The sequence below is a fragment of the Cotesia typhae genome, unplaced genomic scaffold (genome assembly GCF_013202065.1).
Source record: "Cotesia typhae breed Kobodo isofemale line unplaced genomic scaffold, CoteBio_Ctyphae contig_42, whole genome shotgun sequence".
NCBI lineage: Eukaryota > Metazoa > Arthropoda > Insecta > Hymenoptera > Braconidae > Cotesia > Cotesia typhae.
Window position 1 is genome coordinate 583365 of NW_027423751.1, and position 12065 is coordinate 595429.

The 12065-nt window shown below is 30.2% G+C and overlaps 2 protein-coding genes across 12 annotated transcripts in view; both read left to right on the forward strand.

The window, feature by feature from the left end:
• The window catches only part of LOC141528102 (neuronal calcium sensor 2), a 70671-nt gene extending 61677 nt beyond the window's left edge, over positions 1-8994 (forward strand). For all 9 annotated transcript variants that reach the window (XM_074243972.1, XM_074243969.1, XM_074243966.1 and 6 more), the window contains one exon: positions 8020-8994. In XM_074243972.1, coding sequence (XP_074100073.1) covers positions 8020-8196 — 177 coding nt within the window. In that variant the 3' untranslated portion in view covers positions 8197-8994. The remainder of the gene's footprint in view (positions 1-8019) is intronic.
• The window catches only part of Nca (neurocalcin homolog), a 118700-nt gene that overhangs the window by 61677 nt on the left and 44958 nt on the right, over positions 1-12065 (forward strand). Inside the window, exon 1 of one of the 3 annotated variants that reach the window (XM_074243963.1) lies at positions 9143-10278. The exons of the other annotated variants lie outside the window; for them this stretch is intronic. The gene's annotated coding sequence lies outside the window, so the exon portion shown is untranslated. Of the gene's footprint in view, positions 1-9142; positions 10279-12065 lie in introns of those variants that run through there. 3 annotated transcript variants of the gene reach the window in all.

Genomic DNA, 12065 nt, shown 5'->3' on the forward strand with positions numbered 1-12065 from the left:
TTGTATAATTATAAAATCGCTAGATATAATTGCTCCAAAATCTCATAAAATTAGAAGAGTACACTATGAAAAAAAATTAGGAAAACGGTTGACCCTGAAGGCCATCCCTGCAACTTCCCGCTACTTTCGTAATTAAGAGCTCGAAATTGCACTTATTATGTTTTTGAGCTCTTCGAGCTCATAAATCTAATTTTCGTGTAGTTTTGAGCTCTCCGAGCTCAAAAGTTTGATAGGAGTTTAATAAATCACTATTTTTTTAATTTTCAAACCGCAATAACTTTTGAATGAATGAACCGATTTTCACGCGATTAGCGGCATTCGACGTAGTTTTTCAAATTCTATGATATACTTTCAAAAACAAATTGATTAGACCGGAAATTTCGGTATAATTCGAAAAAAACACTTTGTCGATTTTTTTCGTCAACGATAACTCACGAACGAATCAACCGATTTTGACCGGCTTGGTGGCGATCGATGTGGTTTTTCGATGTTAAGAGCTAATTAGTTTTTGGAATTGATCGTTCAAGCCGTTTAAAAGTAATTAAAAAAAACCATCTTTGAAAAAAAATTTTTTTTGTAGTTTTTTTGAGATTTCTGAAAATCTAACGGTTGAATCGGTTGAAACCATATTCAAAATCTAATTTCAATCAAGCCCTTTCAATTGGCGTCAACCGCGATGGAATCGGTCAAGCCGTTCAAAAGTTATGAGAGGTGTTCACACACACACACACACACACACACACACATATATATATATATATATATATATATATATATATATATATATATATATATATATATATATATATATATACAGCATCGCCGGATTAGTCAGGGAAAAGCTTCCTGAGACCTTAAAACGTCGAGATCTGATGAAAACTCGATTTTTGCAAAACGGGGTAAAAACAATAACTTCCCGATTTTTCGAAAATCTTCGATTTTCTTCGCGGGAAGTTAAACAACCAAGGAACGAAAGTGTTATACAGATAGGCGGTGAAAGTATTGAAAGAGTAAAAGAAACGAAGTACCTACCGGTTATTTTAGATGAAAACTAAACGTTTACAAATCATTCTTATTATTTAACGCAAAAAGGAAGCAAAAGAATAGGTTTCTTGAGACGAATAGCAAATGAGATTACTGATTTTACTAGAATAATAATATATAAAACACTTACAGCACAAAATTATTGCAAAAAATGCAAACTTGAGCTCTGAGAGCGATTTTAAGAGTTGATAGATACACACGAATAAATAACATGCTTGAGGCGTTGTGCTTTCTTTCAATCAACCTGAACCAAAATGTCATTTAATCACACATGTCGTTTATGTAAATAGAATACGGTAAAAACACATTTATGTGTTCGGGTTGTTATAATGTCTTCTATAAAAGCTTTAGAGGAAAAAAATATGTCTTTAAGCAGAATTAATGTGCTGGTTCAATGTGTCCGTCATGATCCGGATGATCTTATAAAAACAGAAAGTACAAAATTAAGTGATAGTTTAAGGAAAACAAAAAGAAATGTAGAAAAGAAGCAGATAATGATTTTGATGATAAAATGGATTTATTGCTGGATAGATTTGATAACATAGAAGCAGATATTGATATATTTAACAGTGACATAAAACAGTATATAAAAAAGGAATTGGAAAATTTCAAAAAAGAAGTACGGACCGAGCGTCTAGACTGTCACGCGAACTAATAATAGAAATTGTAAATTTATAGGCAAAAATATGAAACCCTAACATGTGATCTAATGTTGATTTATTTTTATTTAAATAAATTGACATAGTTATCGAAAATTTTTTCAATTAAAAAGTCTTGTTTTATCACGATATATATTGATACATTAAGCCGCAAACGTCAAATTGATCAACTTGTGAAATTTTATTATTTTTCGCTCAGGACCAGTGGTACTCCATGGAAAAATGACAAGCATATGACGTGTTCAGAGGTGGAATTGAACTGTGGAGGTTATGTTTACATGGCTATTTGACTTGATAATACTGAATTTCCTCCATCACATTTAGTATACACGGCCTTACATTTTTTTTACCCTTCTGAATTGTTTTCGCTTCGAATACGACCGATTTATACTGGTCACAAAGCACATTTTATTAATTTTTCCATTATTAAGTCAAAAAACATATAAGCTATTGCAAGACTTTTTGCCCATTTTTTGCTTTTATTAAACACCAGGACCCATCACTTCCGACAGATGTGCTACCTCTACAATAGTGCTCGGTCCCTGTTGTTGGAATAGTAACCAATATAGAAAAATTAAAGCAATGACAACTAGAAAATGTTACAGTAGAGTCGAAAGAGCAACAGATTACGGCAGTAACTGTATAGAAACTCAAGAAAAGTGTAGATGTTGGTGAATTTGCTCTAGGAGTTATTAGAATAGAAAGAACAAGAAGTGGAAAAGTAATTATCGGTTGTAAACGAAGACACGATTCATGTAAATAAGTAGAAGAATTGAAAAAAAGTATAGATAATGATTGGAAATATTAAAATGAATGATAAGAAAATGCCAAAAATAAAAATCATTGACATTGAGGAAGATATTATTTCTGAAAAAAATGACGATGGAATAATAAAAATGATACAACGACAAAATGACATACTCCTGAATGAAAACAGTAAAATGGAAACAAAAAAGAAAGGGAGTGGAAAGATAAGAAATGGTTTATTATTGGTGGATAGATTTGATAACTGGCGTTATCCACAAAGATAAGAGAGTTAATTATCATGAAAGTTGATTCTAAATTACATAAGTATTTAGTGGAAATAAACAGAATAAAACTAGGTTGGGATAAATGTAGAGTGTCAGATTGTGTTTGTGTATTGAGGTGTTATAAATGCTGGGATTGCTATCATTGTGCAAAAGATTGTACAAACAGAATTAATTGTAGAAGGTGTGCCAGTGATCGTAAAGAAAAGGAATGTGACAGTACCCGGGAAAAAAGGATTAGATCTGACCATATATAAACGGATCTGGCCAGATCTTTAAATTGTCTCTATCTGACGAGATCTGGCCAGATATAATCAGATCTGACCAGATCTGGTCAGATCTTTAAATTACCCAGGTAAAAAAGATTATATATAATTATATATACTCATACATAATTATATACGAAAAATGGCCCTATATAATTATATACAATTATTTACATAAAAAAAAAAATCGGTGCGTGCGGGAACCGAACCTGGGACCCAATGCTCGAAAGACTAATTCATTACCTGTTTACCTATGAGGCTTATTTAAAAATTCAGTAGATAGAATTTGTAATAACTACAGGTAATGTGAATTGTGTCCATGATCGATGCGTAATGAACAAAGTTTTTTGTCAAATTTGCAAATTATTAATTATCAATCTACGTTGATAGAAAGATTTATTGACTACTAGCGACCCGGGCACGCGTTGCTGTTGCTGAGTGATTTAGAAAACGTGCACAACACTGAGAAAATTTGAATTAAAACGTACCGCCATCTATGATATATTTATGTCAGGCAGTACTACAGTTAACTGTAAGGCGCCATCTGTTTCAGACTTATGAAACTTACAATTAATTACAATAATCAACATAAGTAATCATTTCATTGTGAATTAATAAATATTGCGACCATGAATTGAAATGAAAACTATCCTATCTCTCAAGTTGGAACAAAACACACATTTAAAAGAAAAAATAAGTAAAATCGGTTAAGTAGTTTAGGAGTCCATCGCGGACAAACATCGTGACAGGAGATTTATATATATTAAGATTTACAAATTGATTTATTCGAAGACAATTATTTAATTTATTAAATTCTAATAAATATTTTTTAACATTCAATAAATATTTATTTAGGAGGAAAGTATATTTAGTAAAATAGTTTATAAGTATTTGTTAATAGTTAACAAATATAGTTATATCTGGCCAGACATAATAAAATCCTTTTATGTCTGATGTATTTTTCAACCCAGATATTGTTATATCTGTTTAGATCTGATTATGTCTCCAATCCCATATCTGATCAGATATAAACCTTTTTCCCCGGGTACGGAAAAAAAATGTGTTAACTGTCAAAAAATGAAAGATGTTCATAAAGTGGATGATATTAAGACAAATCACTGGGTTAATGACGCTAGCTATGAATATTATAGAAGATCGAAAAATGAAGCACAGAAAAATATCAAATATTTTTCTGAATATGAACAAAAAAGAAGAATAAATCGCTCAATGAGTGGTCAAATGTTTGTGATAAATATTCAGGGTTATTATGGCATATTGATAAGTTAAAAATGTTTATGGTAAACAAGAGACCTGAAATAGTATGTATAACCGAATTGTATTCAACAGCTGATGTGAGTGAACATGAATATGTTATTTGTTATTATACTAATGTAAAAATATTTTCGAATAATAAAAGAACAGGAAGTGTAGTGATATATGTGAGAAAGGACATAAAATATGGAACAATTAATAATGTGGTTGATAATACTAATGTAATACTAAATATGCGGATGTGTAGCATCAAACTTAAAAGTCTATTTGAGAATATAACCATAAAAAATGTATATCATTCTCCTAATCAAAGCAATAGTATATATTCATAGAGATATCAATAGAAGAATATGAAAACTTTAGGTGAAAAGGGATAAGTTATTTTGGTTGGTGACTTTGAAAACTAATGAATTGTAGTTTAGAGTCATCTAAAATTCTGAAAGAATGGAAAAATTCATTACTCCATCCGATACCTAAAGTAAAGGGTACTAATAACGCCGAAGAGTACAGGCCGGTAAATACTTTGCCAGAGTTAGAAAAAATTCTGAAACAGGTAGTAAAAAATAGTCTAGTTGAACACCTGGATAATAACAAAATATTAAAAGAAGAACAGTCTGGTTTTAGGTTACATCATTCGTGTGAGACAGATTTGTAGAAGTCAATGTATGAATGGAGGAATGAGATAGATAAAGGCAATATGATAGAGTAGTATTTGTTGATTTTAAAAGGACTTTTGAGATAATAGACAAACAAATATTAATTAAAAGGTTAGAAATGTATGGTGTGAGTGGTAGTGCACTGGAATGGTTTAAATGCTATTTGAATGAAAGAACGCAACAAGTAAAATTTGGACAGACAATATCTAGTAAAAAATCTTTCAACCATGGAGTACCGCAAGGATCTATTTTGGGTCCTTTGCTCTTTATTATATTTATAAACACGATTGTAGATATTGTAGACAAAATGGTTGTAAGTTTAAATTGTTTACGGATGATAAAATGATATATTTTAGTGAAAAAGATACAAAAGTTATTGAATCAGTATTGAATAAAGTACTAGTAGATTAAGAAATATGGCTAAATGATAATTCGCTAAAACAAAATGTTGTAAAGACTGTTTGTATGTTAATTCGAGATAGAAAAAAAAAAGAATGTTGAGAGCATAAAATTGAGGTTGGGTGAAAAAAAAATTAAGCAATGTACAAAAACCAAATATTTGGTCATAGTGCCAGATGAATTTTTGAATTTTACGAGTCATACTTTTTGAATTGTTAAAAAAATTAATACCGAGATAAACTTACTATACAGACTGTGGTTTTATTAGTAATTATACTAAAGTATTAATAGATAAATCAATTATTGCGCCTTATTTTGACTATTGCTCGATTTTGTTTTTAAATATTAATGATGAATGTATATAAATATGTTACCAAAGTATCAAAACCGAGCCATGAGAATTATATTGAAAGTAAATAGATACACGCTAAAAAGCAGGAAAAAATTAACAAAAAAAAATATTTTTTCCAAAATTGTTGAGAACAATCAAAAAAATTATTTAAAAATATGGTTCTTTGTAGTTGATATTGATTTGGAAAAAACGAATTTTGTCTCAAAAATAATGATTATTTTGAATAATAATTATGATTGAACAAAAAAATTTTCAACCATCTCATAAAAAACTATTTTGTTTATAATAATTTTTTAAACAATTAGGGTATATAATTACGAAAATTTGTTTTCATATGGCTTTTGAAAATGAAAAGTACCTTTAATCGCGCAGTAGCCTATCGGATCCGGCCTTTACTTACCAAAGCATTGGACCGGGTTCGAGCCTGGCGTATACCAATGAATATTTTCAATATTTAAGTGTATTATTCTGCTCAGCCCAAAAAAATAAAACGAGTTCTAACCTCAAAAGTTTACCCCCTACCGTAGTCGCTCATGACCTTAGTAGTTTATGCGACTTTAAACAATAAAAGAAAAAAAGTACCATTGTAAATGTTAGATTTTCATTTATTCACTAAGCATTTTACATCTGAACAGTAAACCAATGAGTTTTCATTGTTTGTGTAAAATTTCATATATACTAGAGTGCTTTTTTTTTCAATTATTTTTTTTTCGGTTCCATCGTAAAATTTTGTTGCAAGTAACAAAAAAAAAAAATTCCCTGAAAGTTAGGGCCCTTAATATTAATATTAAGTCCTCAACCAAGGCGTGTAGAAATTTTCCACTAAAAAAACACTGAAACTCTGATTTTTTTATCTTTAAATTTCTATATCTGAGTGGCATTTCATAGCATCGTTTCGAACATGGATGGATTTTTTCAGAGTTGAATGCTCTACAAAAGTGTTTGTTGCAGCTAAGCCGTAACTCGAACTAGCGAGGTAGTACAAGGCCTCTAAACTTGATTTTTCCATTAAATTCGCGTTTTTTCAAATTTAAACAAATTTCAATCGGTCCAAATTCACAGGAAATCTACAATCAAGGGAACTCTCTAGAATGCCGTGTGGTAGGTTTCGATCGGTTTAGTCATCTAAAAGTTATAAGTGCGTCACACACACACACACACACACACACACACACACACGCGCGCGCGCGCGCGTACGTACGTACGTACATCACCGCGGAAATATTCGGGGAAGCTTCATAGGACCTAATGTCAACATCCGTTGAAAACTAGGTTTTTGAAAAACGGGGTAAAACCAATAACTTCTCAACTTTTGAAAATTTTCAATTTTCTTAGCGGGAAGTTAAAAATGACAATTTATCCAACATAATATACTGAACAAGAACGTCGGTTTACCGAGTAACAGAGCGTCGTCCTCGTCGTAGTAGCTCGGGAGAGCTTCGTACGGTCGACTTAATAAATTATTAATACAACAAAATAATTACTACTAATTTATAAATTATTTTAAAATGAACAAAATCGCGACATAATTTCGAAATCAAATTTATGTTTCGAAGCGCGCAAAAACTCATCGATCGACAGTCCAGCCTCGAATCGTCTTCTCCACGGAGTAGTACCCGCTTCTTCCTTCGTTGAAGTTGGCGCCGCTAGTCGTTATTTCCATTGGAATTGATCCCCGTCGATAGTTGATTTAAGTCCGTATAACAGTCAACGGACCTACCTGACCATTTTAGTCACCTCTGATCCTGCAGTACTGACTAACGAAACTGTCATCGATTGTATTCGTCGTATTTGAGATCTGGCGTGTAAAAATCCGCACAGCGTCGATTCATACGCAGGCCTTTCGGGTGCTTACGCCGCTCGGTGCCTCGCTTGTTGTCGTCGTTTCTCCATCTTTGTTGCTCTAATTTGTAGCCTTGTACTCGCTGTTACTCGTTCTACCTCCGTCAGTCGTTCAGCGTTGCGTATTTATACAAAATAAATTTTCTGTCCTCCAGCCAGAAAGCGCCAACTTTCGGGCCGCTGCGCTAAACGAAGTTGCCGCTTTCTGGCTCTATCGAACAGAAAAATAGTATACTGACCTTGGTCAATAAATAAGAAAGCTTCAGATCACATGGTTGTCAACCTCGGCTTCGCCTCGGCCAATAATTACATGTGATCTGAGACATTTCTTACTTTACTGGCCTAGGTACGTTATATACTATCAATATAATTACTCAAATTTTTAACCTTAACATTAACTTGCGAAAAAATATATAATAACGGTTTACAAATTTCAGTTCTTTGTTTAAAAAAAAAAATGTGTCTTACAACTTTTATATTATCGTTATTTACTGTTTTCAGGCAATTTACGACATGCTGGGAGCATGCTCAAGTAATAGACCGGCAGATAGTGCAGAAGAAAGAGCTAAAAATATATTCGCAAAAATGGATGAAAACAACGACGGTCAATTGACACAAGATGAGTTCTTGAAAGGGTGCCTGCAAGACGAAGAGCTGTCGAAGATGTTGGCTCCATAATTTCAACACATTTTAGACAGCTAATATTTGACATTTTACATCAGACTTTTATCAACTATTCAGTGATCATATTAACTGCTCCAATGGACAAAACATAATTCTCGATGTTGCATGCACATTTCTTTAGCACATTGTTCTCGTGTAGTGAAGCAATTCAAATCGATCAATACAAAAAATTTCACAGACTTGTCTTGACCCAGTTATTCGCATTAACGATATGTGATAATGTATCATTCATACGTGATATATTGGGTTAGATTTAATATGCTCTCAAAAATTTTAAACCACTTGATTTCTGTCACACGACATTCTACTTTATCGATATTCAATTTAATACAAGTAAACTTTTGAAACGTTCACTGCACTGACAGTATTACTATCGATTTACTGCGTTTCGTGATCCTTATGGAATAAATGATCATTTAACTGATTTATCATTAATAATGCAATCATTTTCTGCATAACTATTTCTATTTGGTGTCGTTATCAAACTAGGAATTTTGATTCATTAAAAATTTGTTTATTGCAAGTTATGGTGAACTATTCAAAGTATTATAATTTAATCCATTGTTAACGGTTTTGTTTTATTATGCTGCTGTCAGATGCATGCTTACAAAATTTTAAATAACGTTGGTTTTTCTGGCTTTTATGTATTATGTGTAGTTTTATATTCTGTTATAATTAGATAGATAATTGAAAATATTTTATGTAGCAAAAAGCGCTCATGAACAATTACTAATACTTGGAATGAGCTTTTATTAAATTTTTTATACAAAATAAATCAAAGAGAATTTTGCACTTTTATCGTACAAAAATGTCATATTATTACAAATGATAAAATAAAATTTTAAATGCATGTTAAAAAAAATGAAAAAAATAAAATAATTAAATGACTACTCGCACGAAAAATCATAGTTAAAAAGTTTTAAACCGGTTACTCTATTCAGAACAAGCTAATGTATTTCAGTAGTACTATCAACAAATAATGCCTTTCATGCGCTTTGGTTATAGAATTTCATGTGAAATGATATTATAAAAAATGGTGAAATCATTTTTATCTTTTACTTCTCTTTCTAATCACAATTATTTGTAAGCTAATTTAAATGTTATCGATTCAAGATCTTCGTTAATTAATTATTACATATGGTTATGGCATGCCGTTTCAATATTTAACTACAAATTTGAATAGCGCGCTACGCACGCACTTTAATTTTAACTAATATTGAATCGTGGCTCCGTTTCCGAGAGTTTCGACCTATAACTAACTTCAAGACTTTCATGTATTTTACTTTAGAGGATAATAGAAGAAAAATAATCATAAAACTAAAAAATCTTAAAATACACATTCCATGTCACAATACAATTAAAATACAATAGATTCATTTTATTTTACTGAATAAATTTTATACAGAATAATTATTATGAAGTGATTTAATAAAATATCGATGGATTCCAATTTTAAGTTGAGCTGAATATAACAAAAAACTTAATATTATCTGTCATGATAATTACAAATAATGGTGTTATCAATAAGTAAGAGCATCATAATGATTACCAGTTTTTTTTTTTTTATAAAGTGACATAAGTGAAATGAGCTCCTCATTTTTGGATTGCAACATTTTTAAATTAATTATTAATGACATTTCAATGACATTTAATAGAGAATTCAATACAAATAAGAATTAGTATTGTCCAATGAATAAAAACATTTTTATTTTTTTAAGAGAATAATTACTCAGAAAAAAAATGATTGTTCCGATCAAAATATAAAGTATTGTGGTAGTCAGAAGACCGATATTTTGCTCCGAGCAATGTCGATTTTAGTTGTGAGAATAATACGTCGCGTAGCGAAATTATACAGTTCAATAGAGTATTCAAATTAATTAGTTAATTATCTTGAATAATTATGTGATATGGCAAAAATATCAATAACCAATATTTATTATTTCACTAATTATTCCATGTTTTGTCAATTTCAACAGCCATCAAAAATGTAAACTTTGATGTCGCAAGATATACTGCGGAGTTCTCGGTCTACCTCGCTTCACCTTCCTCTCATTACCCACGGATCATGTCAAAAAGGTTATGTCAATGTCATTTTGAATTCGTTATTCCGACTATACTAAATCTAAGTATTGTGATACATAATCAGTATTCACTTCAAGGGCAACAAGTCTTGCGCTAGAGGTGACAGTTTTCGAAATTTCGTGATGAATTTCTCACTTTCTTTTTTAGTAGATATAATTCTTCTTAGATGCGACTTCTGCTTAAAAAGACGGAACGGTCACGAATCACGGATAGAGACTGAACACATTCACAAAAAATGTGTGTGTATTAATTGCCCTTGGAGCGAATACGTAGACTTTTCAGTAGTATACGTATAGTTTTGAGCAAAATGTCATGTATTATTAGCAGAGCAACATCAATTTGGTATTACAAAGTTTTGCTATTAAAACAAGATATATTGTTAATAGAAAAATACTATCTTTTTAAATAATTATGTCACGACATGATTATGATGCGTCGTTTTAAGTATCTCTTCCTGTGTATAAGTATTTACTTTTATATCGAATCATAAAAGTATTATATTTGTATTATGCGAGTCCATGAAGAAAGGAAAAAAAAATTCAAAACTCCATTTTTGAATTAAACATAAAAGCTTTTTCTAGTATGTTTTGTAAAAATATTTTGCTATTAAATAGTGGAACGGCGTGCCATACATACTTATTTCGTGCATGCGAAATAGCACTTTTAATGTTAAATTTGGGTAGAGTTTTAATTGGTATCTATTACTCATCGATAAGGTAAGCGTTAATAATTCAATTGACTCAACATTTTTAACTGATGAAATTTGATTTGTTATTTTTTTTCATAAAAATGAGCTTCACTTATAAAAACCTACTTGTAAATTACTTTCTTTTTAGTGATAAATTGTTAAATTTTTTTTTAAATTACTTCTTCATTTTCATTACTAATTCTAATCGAATTTGAGAATCTTTTGCACTTTATCTGACTTTTAGTTTCATAACAATATTTACTAATTGTGTAACTCAACTTGATACAATGAGGTATTTGAAAAGTACTTCTATTCTTCAGCAAAATAATCACAAAATCTTTATAAAATGTATTCTTTGTAATGAAAATTTCGGTAGCTTAGGAAATTTATTGTCTTTAATTTATAACTACAAACTTTCATCGTTTGAAATTACTAACGATTTCATAAAATAACTATTAGATAAATTACAACACAAAAATATTTACAAAAGCCAATTAATAGGTCGAATTGATTTTCAATTAAATTTACTTTTTGAAACTAAGCAATACAAATTATTGGCAGTTTTACTAGTACAAATTTTGTGTCACATTAGTAATCAAAACATATATTATATTTTACTCTCGGACAAAACTAGCCATTAATTCATGTAATAAAATATACATATTTGTATATTTATACTTATTTAAAACTTATCACCTTATTCTAATATTCATTTTTACATAGTATAAAAGTTATAAAATGTCGTTTCTCACATTCAAAAATAATAAAAACTAACTTTCGTTTACAAATACTTTTATTTTTTATATTCTATTCACCAAAAACAGTGTTAGTCATTGCAAAATAATGAAAGTAATTCACTACTTAACTTACAAAAATATAAGTAATTTTTATTTTACAGTACTGATAAAAAGCATCGACAATCGAAACAGTATTTTTTGAAAGCTCTAATTTCTTTTAATTACAATAAATCGTGTATTTCCATTGACTTCGTAAATTAAAAAATTGATTTGATATAAATTTAATAACAAATTTACTAAAATATAAACTACTTTAATGTTAAGCTTCAGAATCTAGATAAGGGCTAATAAAAAAT